The sequence below is a fragment of the Ochotona curzoniae genome, unplaced genomic scaffold (assembly GCF_017591425.1).
Source record: "Ochotona curzoniae isolate NIBS_2020 unplaced genomic scaffold, NIBS_Ocur_1.0 scaffold_4506, whole genome shotgun sequence".
NCBI lineage: Eukaryota > Metazoa > Chordata > Mammalia > Lagomorpha > Ochotonidae > Ochotona > Ochotona curzoniae.
In genome coordinates this window covers 4,947,435-4,969,821 of record NW_024467119.1, presented here as the reverse complement: position 1 = coordinate 4,969,821, position 22,387 = coordinate 4,947,435, and the positions used below count along the sequence as shown (strand labels likewise).

The window sequence follows — 22,387 nt, the reverse complement described above, 5'->3', positions numbered from 1 at the left end:
ACAGTGTCACCTGCTGCCAACTCCTCCTCTGGAACCCAGACCTGCAAGCTCTCTAACCCCCAGGCAGCGTTCCACTGTTTGCACAAATGTTTATAGGTAGTTTAAGAATTCGGTCTTTCTCATCACTTTCCCACAAGCCACAACACAGCACACATAAAAGGACTGTCACACATATGCAAATACACACCCTCTTTCCCACTCAGACATTTAAGCACATTACCAAAGAGCCCGTCATTTCAGTGTATCCGTCAACCTCAAATCCTTACTCATTCACAAATAAGTCAGATTGCAAGATTCAATAACCTCCTGCTGTATAACCAAAATGACCCCCAAAATCATTTCTCCATGGACAGGATGTATATAAAATACACAGCCACAGTGAGGAGACCAGCCCCACTCTGCTTCTCAAAGTCAACAGCAAAGAAAACAAAGAACAAGGCATTCAGCAGCTGGCACCTTACAAGGGCAGCTCTTCTTGATGAAAAGAACTGCAGCAACTAACTTGGTCACATTCAACAACATACTCAATCCCTAAGGAAACAAAACCAGCAAACAGAAACTGACAGGATAGACATCATCACGTATTTGCAAAATATTTTCAACAGAACAAGAACCAAATACTTACCCAGAGTATGATGTTAATTAAAATTAAGTTCTCTATACAGAACTGTGTCCAGCAGAGCGGCTACATCTGCGGATATAGCACATGCAATGCATAAGGCAGTATTGTGGTGGACAGGGCTGCAATCCCAAAAGGGGTACAGTTCCATATTCAGCCCAAAAGGCTCCTGAGAACAGAATCCAATCTAAAAGCCACTCCCATTCTTCATCACAGTGTCATTCAATACAGAGAAAATGTTAAGGTAAAGACAGAAGAGTACATACAAAAACGTCAAGGACAGAAGTATGAAAACATGACATTACTCTCCAGACAAAGTCTGTGCTGCTACGTGAAATAGAGAAACTAGAAGTCAGATCTGATGCCTAGGCGGCAGTAGTGCCAACCTTCCAGTCCCTCACATAACCAATATCTTTTCTGTACTAAGTCTAAAACCCAATGGCTTAATCCCACTCGGCTGAGTTGAAAGCACCCTCTGACAATACCTACACTGATGGAAGACATCACACCAACAATGTCAGCATCGTACGGAGAATAAGCAAAACTCCACTTTCTCACCAATGTTGGGGGGAGTAAGAAATCTCCAGTTCCGCCCATAAAGACTAGAGTGATCTATAAGGAGAATTGCATCTATGGCCAGGACCTTTTCATGTCCTACAGACATACGCCACATCTCAAAATCACAGCATACAGCAGAGAACAGTTCTACTGGACATGTTAGTAAACAGGCTATAAATTCACATGCTTGCAAAAGAGAGAAGACAACAATCAGCAAATCTGTAAGTCACCAGGAAGCTGAAGGTTTGGGGAAAAAAGGTAAGCTATTTCCACTTTGATTTTGTCCCTTGAGTAGTGGCATGGGAGCAGACTCAAGAACAAAAAATGAGAGCAACCAAGGATAATTTACTAAAATTCACCTTCAAAAGATTGAATCTGTCATCTTGGATCTCTGCACCTGGTGTAACTTCCATAGTACAGTCTTCGGCCTAAGTTAAATAACATATTCCCCATTAAGATACCACATAAACTTTAATTCATAGGCCATATAAAGACAAACTAGCTGTGGCTGGTTTGCGACTTGAAACTAAAAACATCAGACAATCATTAATATAAAACTTTCAAAGGGAAGGAAGGGAGGAAAAACAAACATGATAAAGTGAATGGAATTCTTACATTATCATACAGCATTTCATCACCATTATCAGGAAAAGGGGTTTATTTGGGGAAGTAACAGTGGGACAGTAGGAAAGGCGAGGGTATTCTGGAATATTTACTAATTACCGTAATTTTATTAGTAGTCGAGGTAACTGGTATAACTTCAAGTCCCATTCGTATCCTCTTTTGTTTCTCACAGTAAGCTTTCCAAGTATCTTCATTGAACCCATAATTAAAATAATCAGAAAGATCAGCACCTAGGGAAAAAGCATACTGTAAGTCTACAAATATACTGGCTCATTTATACAGCATCACAATTGTAACTGGAAATACACAAAGTTTTGCCAGTCTTAGCGCCCACTCCTACTTTTGTGAGTTCTCAAAATCATCGCAATGAAACACTTTGATCTAAATTATATTCTTTAGAAATGGCATTATAATAAAGAACATGTAAATGATATTTATTAAGTATTACTGGCTTCTTAATTAATAGTCTAGTCACTTTTAGTCATATTTGTTTAAGACAATTTTTTTAAAAAAGATTTATTTTATTGGAAAGTCAGATATACAGAGAGGAAGATCTTCCGTCCGTTGATTCACTCCCCAAGCAGCCTCAACAGCTGGAGTTGCACTGATGCGAAGCCAGCAGCCCGGAGCCTATTCTGGGTATCCCATAAGATTGCAGGGTCCCAAGGCTTTGAGCCGTCCTCGGCTGCTTTCTCAGGCCAAGAGCAGGGGAGCTGGATAGGAAGCAGGGCCTCCACAATTAGAACTGGCGCCTATATGCGATCCCAGCACATGCAAAGCAAGGATTTTAGCTGCTAGGCTACTGTACCAGGTCTGACAATAGATATTTCAAAGAACAGAATTTACAATAATCTTACCGGGTTTACGCCATGGTTTATCTTCAAAAGAATCCAAGTCTACCTCCAAGAGAGGGACTCCATTGATGCTCCCTGGCGCGTCTAGGTCCACCCCTTTGACTTTTGTTCCTAGTGGAAGGTTACAAGAGGGCGAATGGGCCACATTAGAGGCTGGAGATAGCACAAAAGAACCCTTAGCACCTTCTTACCATTCCTAGCACAAAAAGCAGCAAGAGTTCCAAAGTGCTGAGTAATGTTCATCACAAACGAAAGTAAGTGATGTCAAACTTTATGGTGCAAAGAGGGATGAGGGATCAAGACTACAGGATTCTTGTACCAATAAGAGGCTGCTGGCATCCATGTTACACAGCTGGCTTGCAGACTGTGGGCAAAGGGAGCCTTTAGCCTTTCTTTTCAAAGAGTTGTACACGGCCACAGCAAACAGTCTACACAGACACGTTTGCTGCCCTCCCTTTCACATACTCGACCGCCTCTGGGAAACACCACCAAAGCTGCTCTTCAAATGAGCTGCTATAAGCAAGGTCATTTTTCCTATTAACGCAACTGTAAATAAAGATTTTTACCTGTACTTCCGTAAACTCTTCCTCCTGTTTTGATATTAAGATTCACAGGTGCTGTACCATAACTCCTAAAAACAAAACATTAAATTACCCTGACACAGCGCACAAATGGTGACATACTCTATACGTGTGAAATAAGTTACATACTCAATAGTAAATGGACAGACACTGACATATTTGGATAAATTACTTCTAGTCTGTCGTCTGTACAATGCACAACATCTGTTTTTGAAATATCAAACTTGGGTTTGTGGTGTGAGGCATGGAGCCTGACTCGGAGTTAGTTCAAGTCCCAGCTGCCTCACTCCTCTGCTAACGCACCTGGAAGGCAGCAGGGGATGGCCCCAGCACCTGAGCCGCCACAAACCCTGGCCCAGCCCTGGCTGTTGTGACCATCCCGAGAGTCAATCAGATGAAAGATCTGCCTGTCCACCTCCCCTGCCACCCACCAAGCTCCCAGCACTCTCTTTCAAACAATTAAATATCTAACTAGTTTTCCACCTGAAAACCCTACCTTAACAACGTCCCCCAGGCACTTTGGGGAAAGGGACTGCATGTCCTACCTGCTTCCTTGTCACTAAACACTTAGAAACCTTGCAAGAAGCAACTTTCACTACACTGCCCAGCGGGCAGCGGGGAGGGAGGGGCGGCTCCTTGGTCCGACCTACATTTTGTATCCTGGATTAATCCTATTTTAAATACCTATGGAGTACAATCTTCATACTAGGAATTCACTTACAAAAAATTCAAAAGTAAGTCTGGGGTGAAAGAACTATGTTGGCTGGCAGGAGACAGCAACAGCAGAATGGGAACAAACACACTTCTCACTCTGCCCTGTGACATCCAGAAACACTCTCGGGCTGCACTTCTCTTTCAAGTACATATGACAAGAAAATCCCAAGTCAGACTGACCTTGGTTCCAACACAAGTTCTGCTGGCTACTGTTTGTACAGCCACGAGCAGTCACTGCAAGGCCGGAGCGCTGTGCGAGCGTTCCGCCCACTGTCCCACAAGCACTGGCATACTCCTCTACTTCCCTACATGCATTCTCCTACACAGAACACAAACATCAACTACGCCAGCAGCAGGGCGGGCACACGCAGGCGCACAGCCCCACAGGCTGCCACGCACGCGCACCTCTCAGCACAGGGAGGGCACGTCACGTGTCTTCTTACCTCACAAACTGAGCCAACTGGACTTGTAAAAGGAACTGGTTTTGGTCCAAAAGTAATTTTGTCTTCAATATGTGACTTATTCACATCAACACTGCTATTTTGCTGTTTCCCACTTTAAAAAACAAAATACATGCAATAAACTGTTCAAGTAACTATTGCTCCACTGTGGGAAAAATACAAAGTAGCCCAAACTAGACTTCGCTCTAAAGCAGTACTATCTTTGACAAGGTCAATTTTTCTTTGAAAATAAATGAGTGACAACACAGGGGTGCGACAGCCCAAGGCCTCGAGCCATGCTCCGCTGCCTTCCCAGTGTAATGAGGCAGCTAGACAGCAAAGTCGACCAATCTTGCCACAGTGCCAAGCCCAGGCATGTTGAAATATTCATACAACCTGCTTTTTTTCTTAATTTGAAAGGCAGAGTTACACTGAGGTGAGAGAGAGATCCTCCACTGTCAATTCACTCTCCAAATGGCTGCAACCCAACAGGGTCTCCCATGTGGGCACCCAAGGACTTAAGCAACCCTACACTATTTTCTCAGGATTGGAAATGAAGCAGCAGGGACTGGAAGCGCAGCCGGTATGAGATGCTGGCACCGCAAGTGAAGGCTTCACCGACTCCACCCAGTGCCAGCCCCAGACAAATTGAGTTCATCAGATCATTGACTCAATTCAGGACAGCTGAATCTCAATGCCAGCCAGGGTTCTGGGCTAAGCAGAATACATGAGGAGCTGGACAAGTACAGTCCCTGCCTTCCTGGCGCTTGCAATGCAACTGAACAGCTTCGAGGCGCTCTCTGCATGCGGCACACAAGGTCTGGTGAACAGGCTGCCTCTCTTCACACATGACAGCTACAGGGTAAAACACAACAGGACTTAGCCACACATTTCCAAGAAACAAGAGTCCCACCAAGCTACTTTTCATCCTTATTCTGCTTTTCTTCATTGTTGTTAAATTTTTATTTTGAATTTTTTAATTCCTCACCACACTCCCACCCCGACAGCTTTTCCCCATGTTGATATAATAGTATAATCTTTCATAAGGAGTCATAATTCCATCAGTCTTTTATTTAAGCGTGCCCCGACCTTGCTGGCACAGACGGTGTCAGACAGTCCAGCATCCCATTGTCTACACATTTCCAACAGCTTCATTGGAAGTTCATCTTTTGTTTGGAAGCAGGAATGCGTGTTGCATTGTACCACCATATCTGGATATAGTAGAGCCCAGTACTCCATCATTATACATTTTCATAAATGAGAAGCCACAAAATAAGGTCAACAACCGGTATGTATACAACAGCCACAACAACAAAAACAGCAGCAAATAACAAATAACCATGAAAAAACCGCACCACTGACTAACCAACACATGGGTGACAAAAAAAAAAAAAAACACAAAAGTCTCTTGGGTAAAATGATGCCACCACATAATCCATGAGCCAGCAACGAATTCGACAAGAAAAAAAAGATATTTGGAATAAATGAAACTGAAATCAAAAACATCAAAACACATGGGATGCAGCCAAAACAAAACAGTACGGAACGGGTTACTGAAGTTACACTTCGCACAATGGTTTCCTTCCACTGTGCTCTGTAAAATCACTCTTCTCGCCGAAGCCACCAAGTCGTTGTGGTCAGCAGGTACAGAGCTGCACAGCACTGCACTTCAGCAACCTGCGGCACGCACAGACACCTATAAGGGCTAGATCCCAAATACCCGGGTTTATAAAGGAACCTCAAAATAAACACAACAGGAGCCAGGAGCCTCTCCCTGGTCTTTCACACAGGAACAGGGTCCCAAGGCCTTTGGATGTCCTCAACTACTTTTCCAGGCCACAAGCAGGGAGCTGGATGGGAAGCAGGGATGCCGGGATTAGAACTGGGACCCATATGGGATCTTGGCATGTGTAAGCTGAGGGCTTTACCCACCATGCTACCCTGGTGGGTCTTGTCAACAAGTGCTTCTTCTGCATAACTGCAGAAACAGCTGCTGGCACCCCTTGCTCTGCCACGTGACATCAGAGCCACATCTCTGAGCCTGCATTGTGGGGCAGGAGGCAAAGCTGGCAACCCATGCAGGTGCCAGTCTGTGTTGTGGCCACTCCTCTTCCACTCCAACTCCCTGCTAACGACCCAGGGAAAGCAGCAGACAATCCAACTGTTTTCTCACTCAAATGGGAGACCAAGATGAAGCTCCCGGCTGCAGCCTGGCTGTAGCAACCCTCTGGGGAATGAACCAGCAGATGGAAGGATTCTATCTTTCCCTGTAACTCCTTTAAATAAATAAATGTCTTTTAAAAAGGGCTGGCATAGGGCCCGGCGGCATGGCCTAGCGGCTAAAGTCCTCGCCTTGAACACGCCAGGATCCCATACGGGCACGGGTTCTAATCTTGGCAGCTCCACTTCCCATCCAGCTCCCTGCTCATGGCATGGGAAAGCAGTCAAGGACAGCTCAAAGCCTCTGCACCCATATGGGAGACCCGGAAGAAGTTCCTGGCTCCTGGCTTCAGATCAGTATAGCACCAGCCATTGTGGTCACTTGGGGAGTGAATCATTGGATAGAAGACCTTCCTCTCTGTCTCTCCTCCTCTCTGTATGTCTTCATAATAAAAATAAAATAAATCTTTAAAAAATAATAAAGAAAAGCAAAAGGAGCATCTCCCTCAGCATGAGTCACAGAGGTCCCTGTCTAGGCTGTTCCTTGAATACGTTAGCAGGATCTGTACATTACAAAGGTAGTTACTACTATGATGCAACCCGGCAAGGACAACACAATTAGGCATCCGAAAGCAATGACTGTTGAGAAAAGGGTGACTAAAAAAGCATGCATGTATGTATACAAAACAGCTGATTACAGATGAAGCTGCCTAATGAAACACACAGAAATTAATGGAGTGATTTTATGTGCCAAGTGCAGAAGCTACAATTATATTACAGAAAGAAAAGAAACACATCGTCATTTCATCGTCATAATAAAACCCTGATTCTTCTTGCCTGTCCACTTCTTTCTACAAGTGCTCAGTGTTTGACAATCTATTCCCTCGGTCTGCCTTGTCTAATACAAAACTTGCGACAAACACAATGGCCTTAAAAGTTGAGAGGATCAGACAGCTCGAGAATAAACCCTCACCTCCCAGAAAGCCACTCTTTTTATCAGACCCAAAGAAAAAGAGCAGGAATGACAAACACAGACACAAACCACAACAAGCAAACCCCACAGGTCACCATGCACCTGAGCCGACTTACACACAGGAAGCATAGCCCGCAGTGGCTTTCCCGAACACCTAACTTAATCTTTAGGAAAGCGGCATCTTCACGATGCCGTCTGAACCAGCACTCTCTCCTCGCACAGCTCAGGCAGCTCCCGCCATGGCTCCCGAGTGGCCGGGGACTCACCCATACTGCGGCGCTCCCGTCTTAATGTCTCCGATGGTCACGTGGACATCGTCCTCGTCGTCATCACTGTCACTGTCACTGTCATCCTCTGTCTCGGTCACTTTCTACACCAGAATACACAAATGAAGCACATCAATACTCCATTTCAATATCTAATATTAATAACTAAAAAATGTGTCACCAATATTTCCTGAAATAGTTTTTAAAGAAAAAAGTTACAAGCTCACAAATTTCAACTAATTTGTAACAATTTGATATCCTACATGGTAAAAAGAAATAGGAATAAAGTCCTTTTCCCAACATTATCTTTTTAGTAGGTCATACCTTATGTGATTTTTAGTATTTATAATTCTCTTGGGGGGGAAAAAATTGAGGGCAATCTACTGAGATACTTACAAGATAAAATTTGTGAAATTCTTAGCAAAACAGAGTCTAGTGGGGTTAAGAGTCTTGCGATGGGGCCCGGCGCTGTGGCGCAAGTGGTTAAAGGTCCTCGCCTTGCACGCCCGGGATCCCATATGGGCGCCGGTTCTAATCCCGGCAGCCCCACTTCCCTTCCAGCTCCCTGCCTGTGGCCTGGGAAAGCAGTCGAGGACGGCCCAAGGCCTTGGGAACCTGCACCCGCGTGGGAGACCCGGAAGAGGCTCCTGGCTTCGGATCGGCATAGTATCGGCCCGTTGCGCTCACTTGGGGAGTGAATCATCAGACGGAAGATCTTCCTCTCTGTCTCTCCTCTCTGTATATCCGCCTTTCCAATAAAAAATAATAAAAATAAATCTTTAAAAAAAAAAAAAAAAAAAAAAGTCTTGCGATGGATGCAAAGTACCAACAGCCTAAGAGCTGTGTATGACCGCTGGCATAACGCCACACCCGTGGGCACAAGCTCAGAGAAGCCTTGTAGCTCTCCGAGTGGAAGCAGGTTATTTAGGAAGCTTTTATTTTGATTAAAAGGCTGTTTTTAAGCCTATTCACATTAATGGCAAATCAGCAGACAAACCTAAGGGAAACACTTTTTGGAACCCAAATTCAGTGTATATAATAATAGTTTCCCTTTCCGCTGGATTAAGCAGCATAAACCAACGCTGCTTCCCTTCCTCACGCCAGCTGCGCCAGCTGCACTGCCATCTGGGCAATGACTCTCACAGTGCGACACTGCCAGACGGTCAGCAAGCTGATCCCACCACAGAGCCTGCCTTCGTTCAGCAATGGCCACTTCCTTCCGACTCCCCAGGCCTGCCAATGCTGACCCTGGAGGCAGCTGCCCAGAGGGCCCACCAACGTGGGAGAACAACACTGGCTTTGGCCCTGGATCAGCTCCTAGTGGTCTCAGGGACTTGCAGAGGTAATCAATAAATGGAAACTCTATCTCTCTGCCTGGAAGAACTAAAACACAGTAAAAGTTAAAGCACACATTTGAAAAGAATACTTAATACTGTTTTGGTTGTGGGACTCAACGTTGGCTCTGAAAATCACTCCATGATTTGTATGACTGACAGGTGACTGAGTGTCAAACCTTGGCCATGTTGTGCCCCCTGAGGTAGGGCCCCTGCCTCTCCTCCTCCTCACTCCCACGTCCACCTTTGAGGGCACGAGCTGAGGAGACATTTGGAGGCTGTAGCTCAGGTAAGACGCCGAGGCTCGTGGTCAAGACTGGCCTTCTTTCTAGCCAACATGAGGTCACAGAGCTTTTACACAGGAGAGTGACTGGGCACCAAAGACTCCTCACCGGTTTGGGCACGCCATTCTCCGCGGCTTCTTCTTCAATCCCAGACGGAGGATTTGCACTACAACACAACATGCAGCAAGTCAGAAACTGCGGCCCAGAAGCTGCGACAGGTTGACTGGCATTTTAAGGCAATGTCAAAACAGTTCCCCCAAATCACCGTCCCCAGGGGAGAGTAAAACCTGCCTGATTTTCTGCTATCCCCGACCCCGGACATGAAACAAGAAGAGAACTGCATGCACAATCTGTCAGCGATCAATTCGCGCTTTTCCTCTGATGAACTGGAAACCTAACCACTTTTAAAGGCCAGTTACCACATGAACCTCTTCTCTCACAGCAAAATTGACAGACACCAGTAAAGCATGCCCATTTTGTTAAAATTTAAGCATATGGCCATTACCAACAAGCTCCTTACACTCTGGCAATAGGGAAGTAACCACTGGGTGACTACAGAGCAGTGAGGGCTCTGGCCTCTCGTCGAGGACCTGCATCGAGCTCCTTGCACGACATTCTGCTGTCCAGCATTCTACACAAACCAGCTCAATGTCCATCGCAGGCTTTATAACATAATCCTGACTAAAGCAAATCCAGCCACACAAACCTAGAAAGAAAATTTCCTAGTGAAGAGTGTAGCTATGAACCCATACCTTGTGATCAAGTAACTTACTTTCCAACTGAAACAGGTACAAATAGCTAATGACTTCCCTAACTACAAAATATACTAATCTCAATTTTGTAGTTGAAATTGGGGTTATAAACAGAGCTGACAATATGAACCTCAAACTAAACGAAAACATTTGATACGGTGATGACTGAAAAACACAGGCAATCCACTTGGACGAGGAAGACCCCTCAACCGTCCGCTCTCCCTCAGCCCCGCCGTTTCTTGTCTCACTGGACTCACATCCAGTCCACTCACCGGGGGACACAGCTGCACAGCTCCTGTGTGTTCACTGAAGCGACCCCAAGCACCGTGTGCACCCCGCCCAGCACTCACTTACTGTCCCTCCCCACTCTTCTGCTGTTCTGGAGGGCTCAGACGTCCTGCGCCACGCGATCCAGGCACCTCATCTGACCCCTAGTCTTTTTCACGGCCCAACAGCACTCCATGGCAGACACGCCACCCTTACCCTGCCACTCCTTGTCAGTGGCCATGGGGACTGCTGCCACTTTTCCTGCCTAACGCTACTGTCAACACTGACGGACAGGTTTTCAGCTGGTTGGGGACCAGCCCAGGAGTGGACTGGCTGAGTCATACAGCAGCTCTACCTGCAATCACGTAAGGAGACCACCGCACCACTGCACAACCCCACCACGGTGGGAGCGTGTCAGATTCCACGCAGCCTCACCAGCACCTGTCTTGCTTTCTTTCGATACAGCATCCAGAGTGTTACTGGCAAGTTCTCCACTTTTTAAACCCAGGACACTGAAATCATTAGCAGCACATGACACTATCAAACATACTAATAAATTATAAAAGCAATCCTCTTCAGGGTTCCTTAAAAAGCAGCTTAGGCTAATATGGGATGGAGCCCAGCACTGTGACAACGCAATCTGACACGGCACTGGTGGCACCCAGCAATCCGCCGAAGCGGAAGTTCACTGACCTGGCATTTTCTTCTTCTGGCCTCTCCACTTCATTTTCATCTACCAAATGAAACACAGGAGTACGTTAGCACAGACACGACTCCAGGAGTCCGGACCCCACAAACGCCAAGCCATCGCCCCAAGCACTGACCTAGGTCCTTGGTCAAGTCGCTGTGCACCTGCACGTCCCAGGGGCCTACAAGCACACACAGAGTTAGCACGGCCCACCAGTACCCAACAAGACACAGCTTACGGGAGAAAGGAATCGGACGCTACGGCTGGGGAAATGAGCTTCACAGTGTGTTCTGAGGATCTGCAGGTTTTCATACAACAAAGCCTGCACGTACACATTTCAAAACAAAGTGTGGTGATAGATCTTGCAAGACTACCACTTTTTCATTTTTATTTTGAAAGTTATCCAAGTTATATCACCGTGGAGCAGCCTGGCGCCCCATGAACACCTTCACTGTGCTGACCTAAAAACAATCAAGAAATCACGTTCCAGGAAAGGGGAAAAAATATATGTATTTGCATATATATGTACATATGTCAGCGTCTAAACCTCGCGTAACAGGCAACAGTGTAATTCACTGAAAGCTAAAATTCAGAATGTCCAACACGACACCTTATGCAGGAGCATTATTCTGGGAAGAGCAATATAGGATACAATACTGAAAACGTTAAGCCAGCTGGAGGCGAGCTAAAGGCAGTCCCTTAGAAAAAGGAAAGCGCGCAGCGGCCCGCAGCAGCCGTCAGGGACCCCCTTAGGGGCCGTAACGCCCATGTCCGGGTCTCTCCAGGCAGGGCCGTGGGGAGCGGCGGGCTGGCAGGTGCACCTCACGCACGCTGACGGCCAAGGCACCAGACGTGGGTTTCAGGCACTGACTTTATTCGGGAGAGGAAGGGCGGCCTGAGGCCTCCGTCGCCGCCGCCGGGCAGGCCCAGAAAGGGCGCGGAGGCCCGGGCAGGGCGGCCAGGGCGGCCCGGGCGGCCCCGCCGCGCTCGGCCTCGGGGGACAGGCCGCGCCGCGCCACCCGCAGGGCCCCGCGCTCAGGGAAAGGACGGGAAGCTCGTACCGCCATACAGCCACTCTTCCTCCTCATCTCCTCCGGTCCCGCCGCTCAGCTCCGACACCAGGCGGTCCACCTCGCCGGCCGACATGGCCGCCGGGGCGCCCCCTCAAAGGCGCCAGCCAACAGCGCCCCCGCGACCCCCGCCCCGCCTCGCTGCCCGCTGCGGGGCTCTGAGGCGGCCGCGAGCCCGCCACCGACGGCCGGACGCGGGAAACCCGGGACCCGGCAACTCGAGCGGGCCGCGACCCGGCGCTCTGTGGCGGCCAGGAGGAAGACTCCGGCGGACGTGGGACTGCGCACGCGCAGCCTCGACCCGCGGCGCGGCGTCTCTAGGTGGCTTCGCTTCCGCGGCGGCAGCCACCTGGGCCCGCTGCGCCTGCGCACCGGACGCGGCCCCGCCCCCACCGGGTCCTTTGACTTGGCCTTCCGGCGCGGCCAGCTTCCGGGCGTGCGGCGTCGGTCCCGTTCCCCTCCCCGCCGTCGCTGCACGCCTTGGCCCGGGAGCGAGAGCTTGCTCCTTTTGTCTTTCGCGCCCACCGTCTGTTGGTTTTAAAGGTTTCTCTTTCATCACAGCCTTAATAACACAGTCGCTTCCTGTCGATTCTCTTCGACTCATTAGATACAAATAGAAATCGCGATGTGTGCTGGAGAGATTCGTTTTAACAGCTAACAAATGGAAAAGCCGTAAATGAATGATGCGTTCTCCTTACAGGAAAAAAATAAAATAGAAAGAAGCTCTTCTGCAGAACCAGGCGTTGGCACGTGCTAGTTGAGCACCATTGTGAAGAGATTTGTGTGCGTTTAATCCCCACGGATTTCGTGGTTCTGACAAGAGGCCTGCGGGGGGAGGGGAGGAATCAGTCTAAAAGGGCAGAGCGCTCAAGTGTCATCCTGCAACCTGCAGTTTCGTTTTTTTGACATTTTCCATGTTAGTGTCCATGCAATGGTGCCCACTTAGAAATGCCTCCTGAAAACAAAGTGGGTGTGGCTTTCTCCATCCCGGTCTAGAGCCTTGGGACTTGAAGGTTTACCCATGTGTCTCTCCAAGAGAGATGATTAAATACATACCGCTTTGTTGGAATGGGTGATGCTTGTGGCTTGGAAAAGCCTGAGGGTGACCCAAAGCCTTGGGACCTTGCACCCACGTGGGAGACTCGGGAGAAGCTCCTGAGGTGGGATTGGCCAGCTGCAGCCACTGTGGCCACTTAGGTAGTGGACAGGCAAATGGAAGAGTCTCACTTTGTCTGTAAATTCTGACTTTCAAGTAAAAATAAATATTCAGGAAAAATAAAGAGGAGATAAACAATGCCAAATTGTCAGGATACTTTTGAGAGCATGTCGTCCAAAGCAAAGAAGACTTAAATGGGTTGAGACTCCAGTTCCAGTGTTGAGTGATGTGTCATTTCATCTCGTCCCACGTTTTTGAATGACCGAATGAGCAGCCTTCCTATGCTTCAGATTTTCTCAAGTGAAAAAAATTAGACACTTACTCAGCAGATCCCCAAGGTACATGTTCAGTTGTAAAGGTTTCAGATGGATATTTCTTTGTCTCAAAAAATGAACAAACAAAAAACACCTCACTTTCAGGGTGAGTGTTGTGGCACAGTAGATGAAGCAGCTGCTGGGAGTAACAACTTCCCATGTTAGAAGCCAAATTCAAGCCCTGACGACTAGCTAGGGAGTCAAGCTGTGCCATTTCCATCCTGCCCACTGTGAACCCAGCTCCACCTATATTCCCAGATTCCATCTGTAGCCCACTGGATTTCATTAGGCTACAATGGCCTTTTGAAGTCTTTCCTGGCTCCTTCCTATTGATCCAGATTGTGGAGGGTCGAGCAGCTGTCAGGAACTCTCGTAGGATCCACAGATTCAGCAAGGAGTGAAAGTCCTTTCTCTGGAGGAGCCAAGATCACAAACATGCCATTGAGTGATATGTTGTGTTCAATCGGGTCATGGGAAAAGATTCGCAATACACGTGGCCCTGCACAAAGAGGGGGAGGGTGTGACCTTGTCACAGGGTCACAGAAAGCCGCTCAAGGGAGCTGAGCTGAGCGCAGAGATCTGAGTGGAGAAAGAGAGAATGGAACCCACCCTGTGGATTCAGGATGAACATCTATCAGAGGGAATAGCAGATGCAAATTCCAGAGGCAGAAGCATGCTTGGCGTGTTCAAAGATTCCAAATGTAGTTAACAGACTACAGGTAAGAGGAATGGGCGGAGAATGAGCAGGACAAAACTGATACGCCCTCCCTGGCTTTCTGCCACTCTGCGCTAAGTGTCCATCACGTTGCCTGGGAATTCTCCAATTCAATACCAGATCGGTCAGTCCTGCCTCCAGCAGGAGCTTGCCCTTCCCGGTGCTGCTTGCGTTGAAGAACTGATGACTCATGTTTGGAGCCTCAGAGTTGCCTGGTCGGTGGAGGCAGTGTTTGAGCGAAGCTTTGAAAAGGTGTTTCTGTGAGCAGAGAAGCCCATAATTCTAACAACTACGTTGAGAAGGCTGCTTCCTCTCGCTGCCACACTGAGTCACTGGCCTGGAGGCTCCCCTGGTGACAGGGCCCGCTGTCCTCCACAGGCGAGGGACAGTGAGGGGCCGAAGACAGGGCGTGCATCTACTCCCACAGACAACACTGTCACGTGCGTTCTGACTGTAGCCTTTCATTTTAATGTTTCTCTTGGACTGTTCTTGGCAGCGACGGTCGTCTGTTTTTACCTGTCTCTGCGAAGTACTGAGAGGAAATGCTTGCAAGATGACGATTACCATGACAGGAGCTGGCAATCAAATATCCTCGGATTAAGCAGCTCTTGGGTAGCAGGCGCAATGCTCGACGGCGCTTTTGTTGGCAGACATGGTGAGTGGGGAGAAGGCAAAAGCCGCTCCCCCACGGGTGAACCAAGGACCCTTCTCCTCATCAGAACACACCACACACTGCCCACTCTGAGGCTGAACTCGTGCTGAAGATGTCCTGATCAAAATGGGAGCTCAGCCAAAGCAGAAAAATGTCTGGTTTGCAGCCGTGTGCACAGATGCCAGTCACCAAGGCCGTTCAAGGGCACCATGGGCACACTGGCAGCGAATGCCCCTCACGCCTCAGGGACAGAAGTCCCAAACCAGGAAGAAAGATTGCTACCTGCTCTCATCCGAAATCCTTCCCTCCTCAGACACACGATAAACTGCCGTTGGAGCCCTGCCTTCACGCCTCTCAGCTGTAATTCGTTGTTCCCGTGGTGGGGAAGAACCCAGGCAAGCCGGCTGCTGGTGACACTGTTGCTTGCCCACACGCAGTATTTCATCCCGAGAGCGGGGTCTACTGCCAGCCTTAAATGTTCTCCTGTTTCCTCATCAGCAAAGTGCTACAATAAAGCAGCATTCAGATCCGCATTTTGGAAGGCCAGCAAGGCTGAAGCGAGGTTTCAATCACCGAAGCATCTGACACGTCGGAGGCAGCAGGTGTTTGCTCCTCGGTCGAGCAGCTGGAGTAACTGCACCTCTCCAGGCTGCCCTGCTCTGCAGGGGCTCCTGGGCAAATGAAGCCACACTCGGCCATCGTTACCTTCATCAGTGTCCTTTAAAGGAGAATTGTACATTCCTGGCTTCTTCTGGAAAATCATCTCCTATTTTTAGCTACACTAATTTTTTTTTTCCTTTCTCCTCCTTCTCCTGGGTCTATACTACCACGTAAATGTCACATATAGTTTAAGTGTGAGAACAAAATCTTCCATTTCTTCATTCCTTAAGCCTTTCTCACAGTGTCAAGCACATGTCCTGATAAAACACACGGAGGACCGAGCGGGAGGCAGGGGAGACCGCCTTGATGCCACGGGGAATGGGACAAAGCTATTTTGAAGCAAATACGTGTACATCCCATTTTCACAAGGTAATGCAAGCTATTCATTAGGTCGTCAGAGCAGCGACTCTTTTTGCCGTGCCATTCAGCTTTAAGAGAGGACATTTTCTGGACTCAGTGCTGAGGTACAGCCCGGCTCAAGCGCTTGCTGTTGCAGCAGCTAGAGAAGTGAACCAGAAGTGAGAGATCTTTGTTTCTCTGTAGCTGAGCCTTTCAAACAAATAAAAATAACTAATTGTTAAGGATTTATTTGTTTTTATTGCAAAGTCAGATATACAGAGAGGAGGAGAGACAAGAGGAAAATCTTCCGTCCAATGATTAACTCCCCAAGTGACCACAACGTCTGGTGTTGCACCAATCTGAAGCCAGGAGCCTCAGGTCTCCCACGTGGGTGCAGGATGCAAAGCATTGGGCTGTCCTTGACTGCTTTCCCAGGCTACAAGCAGGCAGCTGGATGGGAAGCAGGGGTGCTAGAATTAGAACCAGTGCCCATTTGGGATCCTGGCATGTACAAGGTGAGGACTTTAGTCACTAGGCCACTGCACTGGGCCCCAAAATAACTATTTTAAAAAATAAAATAAAACAGGGTCTGGTGCAGTAGCCTACTGGCCAAAGTTCTCACCTTGCATATGCTTGGATCCCAAATGGGCACCGGTTCAGACACCGGCTACTCCACTTCCCATCTGGCTCCCTGCTTCTAACCTGGAAAAGCATTCCAGTCCAAACCCAAAAATGCTCATGTCTGAGCTTTCTCTTTCTTCATTGGCCCCTCCCATCTGTGCAAATTCATGAGTGTCCATTAGCTCTTGCTATAAAATACTACCCTGAATCTGCCCTTCTCCCCATTCCCTGTGCCACGCCGCAGGGCAGCTCTCAGAAAAGCCTGGAGCAGCTTCCTCTTGGCTGTGAGATGGAATCCCCGCAGCTGCTGTCGGCCGCCTCTCTAGCTGCAGGAGGCTCTGGGACTGAGCACCAAGCATAGCTCCTTGTTCTGTCCTGTTCCACTCCTTCCCTGCCCTTGTCTTCCATCCCCGCTGCAGACTGCAAGTCTGTGTCTTCCGTAAGATTCACACATTCTGGCACAGAAATCTTTCATCTCCCTAAAAAGTGAGAAGAAGACGTAAAATATAGCCTATCAGGATCAAATCTGGTAACTCATAGACAACAGACTCGAGTCGGCACTAGAAAATAGTAAAGGCATAAGGCATAAGGGGGGAATCGGGAGCGATACTGACAGCTTCTTAACAGGAGGTCATGCGTATGGAGCAGGAGGGAGACCCCAGAGTGGAGCGGGAGGTCAGGGAGAAGCTCGCATCCCAACCCTGAAGACTCCCAGATCCTCACCAAGGACCATCAACACGGACACCAAGGACTACATCCCAACCGCTAAGGAGACCAAGGGGAATAGGAGTGCCTTCGGAGGCCGAGAACTCTGAGGTCACCCACTCCCATCTGGAACCTCCACAGGGGATGGAAGAAGTCCAAACTCTGCTGTGCAGAAACCAATGCCATCAGAACGACGGCCAGGAGCCCTGGCCGTCTGCAGAAACAGAAGAATAATAAACTTCCTTTGGGACTAGGGAGGCGAGCTCTCTCTGGTCCTTGCCTGATTCCAGCTCTGGGTCCCCACCCTCCCTCGCGGTGACCATTAGGATCGCTCCTGAAACCCCTCAAAACAAACGAACAAACATACAAACAAACAAAAAACCTAGAATGGACAGACAACAACAAGGAAAGCTAAGAATCAGACAGGAAATGGCCAGTGTGGATCCAATCATGCCTCACTAGGTGGGACACAAAGATTAGTAACGCCTCACTGGGGTATTGGGGATTTCTCTGCACACCCATCCTAAAAAAAATGTTCTGTACCTGAACTGATGACACATGTCTTGCTAGAGTTATAAGCCAGTCAGACCATCTGAAAAACAACTAAGTTCAGCAAAATCATGCTTCAACACTATGAACAGCTAAATACTAAAATAAAAATAGATGAGACAGCTGAATATAATCTATAGCCATTTTGAGGTGTATGGAATGCGGTTGAATATAAACCAAAATTTGAAATGTCCATGAAGAAGTCACAGGATGTAGTTAAGAACCCGCATTTTCCTATTAACATACTGTTAATCAATACCATGTCAATTGATGCCATAAGGTTGTAAATGGTTGTCGATGTTACATTCGGGCTTTTAATTGATTGGGATGATAATTTGCTGGCTTTACTTCCAGACCAGAGATGGTCTCACCAAGAAATCGTTGAACCCACTAGGATACTAAGACACTGGACTTTATGCTTGGAAAATACTTCCAAAGAAAGAACCTGAATTGAATTTGAACTGTGGTAACGCAGCAAGGTGGAGAAATCCACCATAGGGAGAGGGTTTGGGGAGGGGTGGGGGGAATCCCAGTGCCCATAACACTATGTCACATAATGCAATGTAATTAATAATAATAATAAAGGGCCCGGCGTGATGGCACAGTGGTTAAGGTCCTTGCACAACTGGGATCCCATATGGGCGCCGGTTCTAATCCCGGCAGCCCCACTTCCCATCAAGCTCCCTGCTTGTGGCCCGGGAAAGCAGTGGAGGACGGCCCAAAGCTTTGGGGCCCTGCACCCGCGTGGGAGACCCGGAAGAGCTCCTGGCTTTGGATTGGCTCAGCGCCAGCTGTTGTGGCAACCTGGGGAGTGAATCATCGGACGGAAGATCTTCCTGTCTCCCCTCTCTGTATATCCGTCTTTACAATAAAAATAAGATAAATCTTTTAAAAAAAAGAATCAAACATTTAAAAATAATAATAATAATAAAAAAGATTCACGTGTTGTAACCACCCCCGCCCCCTATGGAGGGTGCTTCCCCCAGCGAGTGCTTTTCCTGCTTGCTGGACCCTCCTCAGGGGGATGTGACTGCCTCTCTGCCTTTGCCACACGGGGACGCAGTTCCAGGCCACCCACGAACCATAGGGCCACAGCGGAATGAGCCACGCTAGCACCTGACCCTGGGTCTCCCAGGCTCCAGAACAGTGAGAAGTCAATTCCTGTTGAAGCCACCCAGACTATGGCATCTTCAAAAAGGACTCATTTATTAATTTATCTACCTGTTTATTTATTTGAAAGGCAGAGAGAGAGAGAAATTGAGCTTCCATCCACTGGTTTGTCCCCCAAGTGGCCACAGCAGCCAGAACTCTACCTGGGTCTCCACAATGGGTGCCAGTGGCCAAGTACATGGGCCCTCTTGCGCTGCCCGTCCAGGCACATTAGCAGGGCGCTGGACTCCAAGCAGAGCAGCTGGGACGGGAATAGGCCCTCGGCTGTGGGATATTGGTATCACAAGTAGTGGATAACCACTGTACCACGGCCTTGTTAACCCCCATGCCTTGTTGTTCCAGGGGCCCGGGACCGTCTCCCTGCTTGCTCCCTTCCAACCCTTCCAGGCCGGATTCTCAGGTCAGCATTTGTTTATTGCTTCCTACCATTCTCTGATTTGTATGGCATACCCACTATTTCCCCTCTTGTTTCCTGACATTGAAACCAAACTTCTATTCAAGGGTACTACTCCTGGTCACCTGGAAGGCACTCTGCCACTGTCCTTCAGTCCACAGTCTGTGGTGGTGCAGTCACTGCTGCAGCTGGCAGCGCTGTCTCCCTGCACTTGTGGGCTCCAACAGTCTGTAATGGTTCCATTTTCCTGAGGAAATCTTCCTCCTTCCCAACTCACAGCGCCTACAGGGACTGTCTCCTTCTCCCTTGCCTCTTCTCCTCATTTGTATTAATGTGCAGTGTGACCACAGGCCTCCACCCCCTCTTCCACTTGGCTTCCTAAGGAATACACTGCACATTCTGCTGATCTCACTTTTTGACCTTCTGGAGTCTTGCTGTTCACTTCAGCAATCCACATCCAGGGTGACAGCCAGGATCTTCTATCCAGGAATGGCTTCTTCTTGGAGTTGGACAAGCCAGCCTACTGTTTGACACTTGCCTCATGTCCTTCCAACTTCCTGACACCCTCCCAACCTCTCTCCAATGCCATTGAATGGTTGATGTAATACGGACCGTCTCCCCACACATCAACTGTTTCTGCACCATAATGCTCCCCCGTGTGATGTCTCCAATTGCTGCACAGGTTCAAACCCTATGGATTCCTTGGAGTCCATCTCAAATTTCACTTTTCTGGCATTTGCCACTATTTACCAGTCGGCTTTTTTACAAATATTTGTTTACTTGATTTACAGAAAGGAGAGACAGAAGGAAAGATCTTCCATCTGCTGCTTCATTCCCCATTTGGCGGCAACAGCTGGAGCTCAGCCAATCCAAAGCCAGGAGACAGGAGCTTTTTTTTTTGGTCTCCAACACAGGTTCAGGATCCCAAGGCGGGGAGTTGGATAGGGAGCAGAGCAAGTTCCCAAAGCGATCCGGGCGCTTGTAAGGGGAGGATTAGCCAATTGAACCATTGTGCTGGGCCCGGTCTTTTCTTTTTTTTTTTTTTAAAGAGTTATTTATTTTTATTGGAAAGGCAGATATACAGGGAGGAGGAAAAACAAAGATCTTTCATTTGCTAATTCACCCTTCATTGGCCACAATGGCTGGCGCTCAGCTGATCCAAAGGCAGCAGTCAGGATCTTCTGGATCTCCCAGATGGGTGCAGGGTCCCAAAGGCCATTCTCTACTGCTTTCCCAGGCCACAAGCAAGGAACTGGATGGGAAGTGGAGCAGCCGGGATACAATTCAATGCCTATATGATGAGATCCCAGTGCATGCAAGCAAAAATTCAGCATGGGCCGGTCTTTTCTTAAAGCTTGATTTGACCAAGACTTTCTACTTCCTGTCTCCATGTCTTCTGTCCATCAGAAATATTGCTCAGAGACGCTTCCACTGTCCGTTACCTTCTTTCTTCTTCACGGTCTGCTAAATCAAAGATTCATTTAGAACAACTCCCCAATTATCAGACTTTACTCCTGCAGTCTAGAATCCTACATCCAATAGCCTGCTAGAAATTTCTACCCAGAAGTCCCCCAAATATGTCAAAAACAACATGATCCTACACACTTATTAGAACGGCTACTATAAAAAATAAATGAATAAAACCAAAAACTGTCAAATGTTGGTAAGGTTATAGAAAAATTGGGATTCTTGTGTATTATTTGTGGGGATATTAATCAGTCCATCCTCTATGGAAACTAGACCTTTTCTAGAATTACCAAATGATCAAGTAGTTACATATACACAATAATTTATTGTATTTATGTATTTTTAAAGATTTATTTATTCATATTGGAAAGTCAGGCATACAGAGAGGAGGAGAGAAAAAGATCTTCCATCTGCTCATCCACTCCCATTGTGGTCGCAGTGGCTGGACCTGAGCCACTCTAAAGCCAGGAACCAAGAGCTTCATTCCAGGTCTGCCACATGGATGCAGGGTCCCAAGGCTTTGGGCTGTCCTTGACTGTTTTCCCAGGGCGCAAGCAGGGAGCTTGATGGGAAGTGGAGCTGCCAGGATTAGAACTGGTGCCCATATGGGATCCCGGCGCGTGCAAGGTGAGGACTTTAGCTACTATACCAGGGTACCATGCACTTTCTGTTTTAAATAAATTGGTTAAAAATGTTAAAGGTATTTTCCAACTATATTCAGGGCAGTGTGAGTCATAGCTATCAAAAGCAGTCCAAATGTACATCGACAGACGAATGTACACAGAAAGTGGCACACACACCATCACGTATTACTCAGCCTTAAATAAGATGGAGAGTCTTACAGGTGCTGCAATAAAAAATGAACCTGGAGGATGTTCTGCCAGGTAAAATGTCACTCACAGTGGAAAATATCAGGTGGTTCCACTTCTAGAGCCATCTGCTCGTCGAGACAGGGAGCAGGAGGCAGGTTACTAGCGGTGGGGAAAGGAGGTGAGGGGGTAGTTCTTTTATATACATTTTTAAATTTTAGGTGATGTTCACATAGTCGATCAGGGTGGGAAATATTGAGGGTTAGGGAAAAGTGGGTGTGATCATTGTTTCCAAATTGTATATTTCTTCCTGTTTCTGGAGGAAGTGGGGAGTTAAGAGGAGAAGCCATGCCCAGCCTCCCAGTACCCGGATGGGGATGGGGAATGGCCACCCGACATCAACCCGGGGTCCCAAGGTGGTGCATGCGCCGAAGGTTCTGCCCAGGTGGTTTCGATAGTTCTGAAATGCTCTCGGCCTCACCTATCCAAGGATGAGGAAACCTTCCAGTGTCCACTGGCTGATACAGTCGACCTCAGAGTGTCCGTTTGCCCAGGTTTCTGCTGTCACCATTTGGCTGGGACAGTTGTTCAGTTTGTTCTGTTTTCCTTCCTCTGCTTTGGTAGCAGATGTTCTCTGCAGGCCCCAATGGGC

At 48.0% G+C, this 22,387-nt stretch overlaps 1 protein-coding gene across 46 annotated transcripts in view; it reads right to left on the bottom strand.

The window, feature by feature from the left end:
• The window catches only part of FIP1L1 (factor interacting with PAPOLA and CPSF1), a 50,508-nt gene extending 38,090 nt beyond the window's left edge, over positions 1-12,418 (bottom strand). For 4 of the 46 annotated variants that reach the window (XM_040966636.1, XM_040966640.1, XM_040966656.1 and 1 more), the window contains exons 1-7: positions 12,176-12,412; positions 11,120-11,159; positions 9,516-9,573; positions 7,790-7,893; positions 3,222-3,286; positions 2,659-2,766; positions 1,901-2,031 (exon numbers count right to left, since the gene is read on the bottom strand). In XM_040966636.1, the coding sequence (XP_040822570.1) occupies positions 1,901-2,031; positions 2,659-2,766; positions 3,222-3,286; positions 7,790-7,893; positions 9,516-9,573; positions 11,120-11,159; positions 12,176-12,260 (591 nt within the window). In that variant the 5' untranslated portion in view covers positions 12,261-12,412. Of the gene's footprint in view, positions 1-1,536; positions 1,606-1,900; positions 2,032-2,658; positions 2,767-3,221; positions 3,287-7,789; positions 7,894-9,515; positions 9,574-11,119; positions 11,160-11,250; positions 11,296-12,175 lie in introns of all 46 variants that reach the window. The other 42 variants (XM_040966627.1, XM_040966631.1, XM_040966652.1 and 39 more) reach the window with 31 other exon arrangements.
• Positions 12,419-22,387: the final 9,969 nt, after the last annotated feature.